General features: G+C 37.0%; 1 protein-coding gene across 1 annotated transcript in view; it reads left to right on the top strand.

The window, feature by feature from the left end:
• PCSK5 (proprotein convertase subtilisin/kexin type 5) overlaps positions 1–2,175 on the top strand; it is a 269,604-nt gene that overhangs the window by 195,179 nt on the left and 72,250 nt on the right. Inside the window, 2 exon segments of the mRNA XM_009328171.1 lie at positions 82–216; positions 1,713–1,815. Coding sequence (XP_009326446.1) covers positions 82–216; positions 1,713–1,815 — 238 coding nt within the window.

Below are 2,175 nucleotides of genomic sequence, written 5' to 3'. Positions count from 1 at the left end.
CATGTTTACAAGTGATGTTTTTGTAAGACACAGGAAATAGAAATGGTTTCTAAAACTAGATTTTAAATACTTAACTTCTAGGCAAATTGAAAGAGTGGTCCTTAGTACTGTATGGGACATCCATCCAGCCTTACTCACCAAGAAATGATTTTCCGAAAGTGGAAAGAATGCGCTCTAGTCCAGTTGAAGACCCTACATGAACAAATGACTATTCAGGTGCGTACATTCATTTACTCTGATTGTGGATTTACTGAACACATAATAGACTGAAGGAGTGACCTGAAACTCTACATATGTAAAAAGTTCAGTGAAGTGGATTCTTAATTTAAGAACAGAACTATTTGTTTCATAATTTAAAGTTAGATATTTTAATTTCATCCTTATGAGTTTGTAAGCATGGAGTTATATATTTTTAAGCTACACTTAACATTCTATGAAGAATGCACTGCTTTTCATATAAGTATATAAAAATATATGTACATACATATGCACACATATATATATGTGGAACATTATCTTCTACATCTGTGTTGTTTCTCAGTGATCCCTATAGAAGTTTTTCAATCTTTTCATTAGACTTCAATAGGGAGAGATTTTTGGTACTGCAAAATAAGTCAAGTTGGCAGTTTCCTACATGTAATCCATTAGGAGCATCGTGTAGGTGGTTAGGGCTGATGAATCTTAAGTATAGCCCTGGCAAGCAAACAGCAGGGCAAAGTTCAGTTTAGAAGTTTCTGTTATTACTGTCTCGTGCCACAGCATGTCAGACCCACAGTCCATATTTTAGATTGAGAGCTGCTGAACTCCTTGTTTTGGTAGGTGATGAAACACTCTGCTGTAAAGGTCACTAACTTCTTAAGTTTTTGTATGAAGCAAACTCACTTTACTTCAAATTTACCTGATGTTAGGAGAAATTTCAAGGTGGCTGGCAAACTCAACACATTTCATTCACGAGAGAGCAGTGATCCTGAAAGTTGTAACTTCACCCATGGGCTTTGTTCACCTACATAAAGGCAGGAGTTGATAGTTCTCTCCTCCTGTAGCAGGAAGGACGTATTTGAAAACTGTAAACATAGAATATCTCGAGTTGGAAGGCACCCATAAGGATCATCGAGTCCAACATGAGTGCAGGTGAGATGGAAGACTTGCTAATCAGCAAGTATTAGCTGAGGCTTTTGCAGCACGTAGCAACACACAGGGAAGCGCATCTGGGCCCTGGTGGCTGCTTCAGTTGCGTTATGGACGCTACTTGGACCAGTTGTTACCCAGCTGGTAACCAGAGTACCCACTGATCATGTTGTCCATCATTTATGTTGACCTGCTTGTTGTAAGTGATTTTGCTAATAATTCCTTATTTTGAATTACAGAAGCCTTTGCACATTTCTGAATAAAATTCAGAATGATTTGTTACTCATTAGGAAAGCATCTGTTTGGATCCAGAAATAGTTTCTCATTGATAGATACTATAGAGGATGCCACACTTGCTAAAAATTGTAAATCGCTGTGAATAAATTCTGAGGCCAGGATTTGCAAGGTCTTCAGGTACAAAAAAACTTTTCCTTTTGGTTGAGCCAAATTACTATTTGGAATTCAAATCAAACAGGGAAACAGAGTAATTGCATTCTGCATTAAAATGCTATGTTTTAAGGGGTGCTAACTACTAAATGAGAAGTTTTAATCCCCTCCCCCGCTGTATTCTGGTTTTATTACAGGTCCCTGCAATGCAGAATGCAGTAAAGTAGGGTGTGATGGGCCAGGACCAGATCATTGTACTGACTGTCTGCACTACTACTACAAATCTAAGAACAACACACGGTAAGACTAAAAGAAAAAAATCTTTACTTCATAGATTTCTTAGTGTATATCTTAACTTCCTTTCCTCTTTGCTGCAGTCATGGAAAATTTATTTTCCACTGAATTTGACAAGCTTTCTTAGGAGTTGAAAAAAAAAAAACCCTAGCTAATCAGAATTTAAAGTACAGCCTTCAAACACCCTTCTCTGATTATTTCCCCATCTCTTGATTATTTTTTCATAAGAGGCTATATATATATATATATATATAACTGTGATAGCTACTACAGCTTCTGTGATTGAGTTTGAACAAGATAGGAGGAAATGTAGATGGTCAAAAATGATACTGTATGACTGTCTGACAAGGCATTTGCTGGTGAGAT

The sequence above is a fragment of the Pygoscelis adeliae genome, unplaced genomic scaffold, assembly GCF_000699105.1.
Source record: "Pygoscelis adeliae isolate BGI_AS28 unplaced genomic scaffold, ASM69910v1 Scaffold45, whole genome shotgun sequence".
In the NCBI taxonomy this organism is placed as follows: Eukaryota; Metazoa; Chordata; class Aves; order Sphenisciformes; family Spheniscidae; genus Pygoscelis; species Pygoscelis adeliae.
This window is presented reverse-complemented; position numbering and strand designations above follow the sequence as displayed.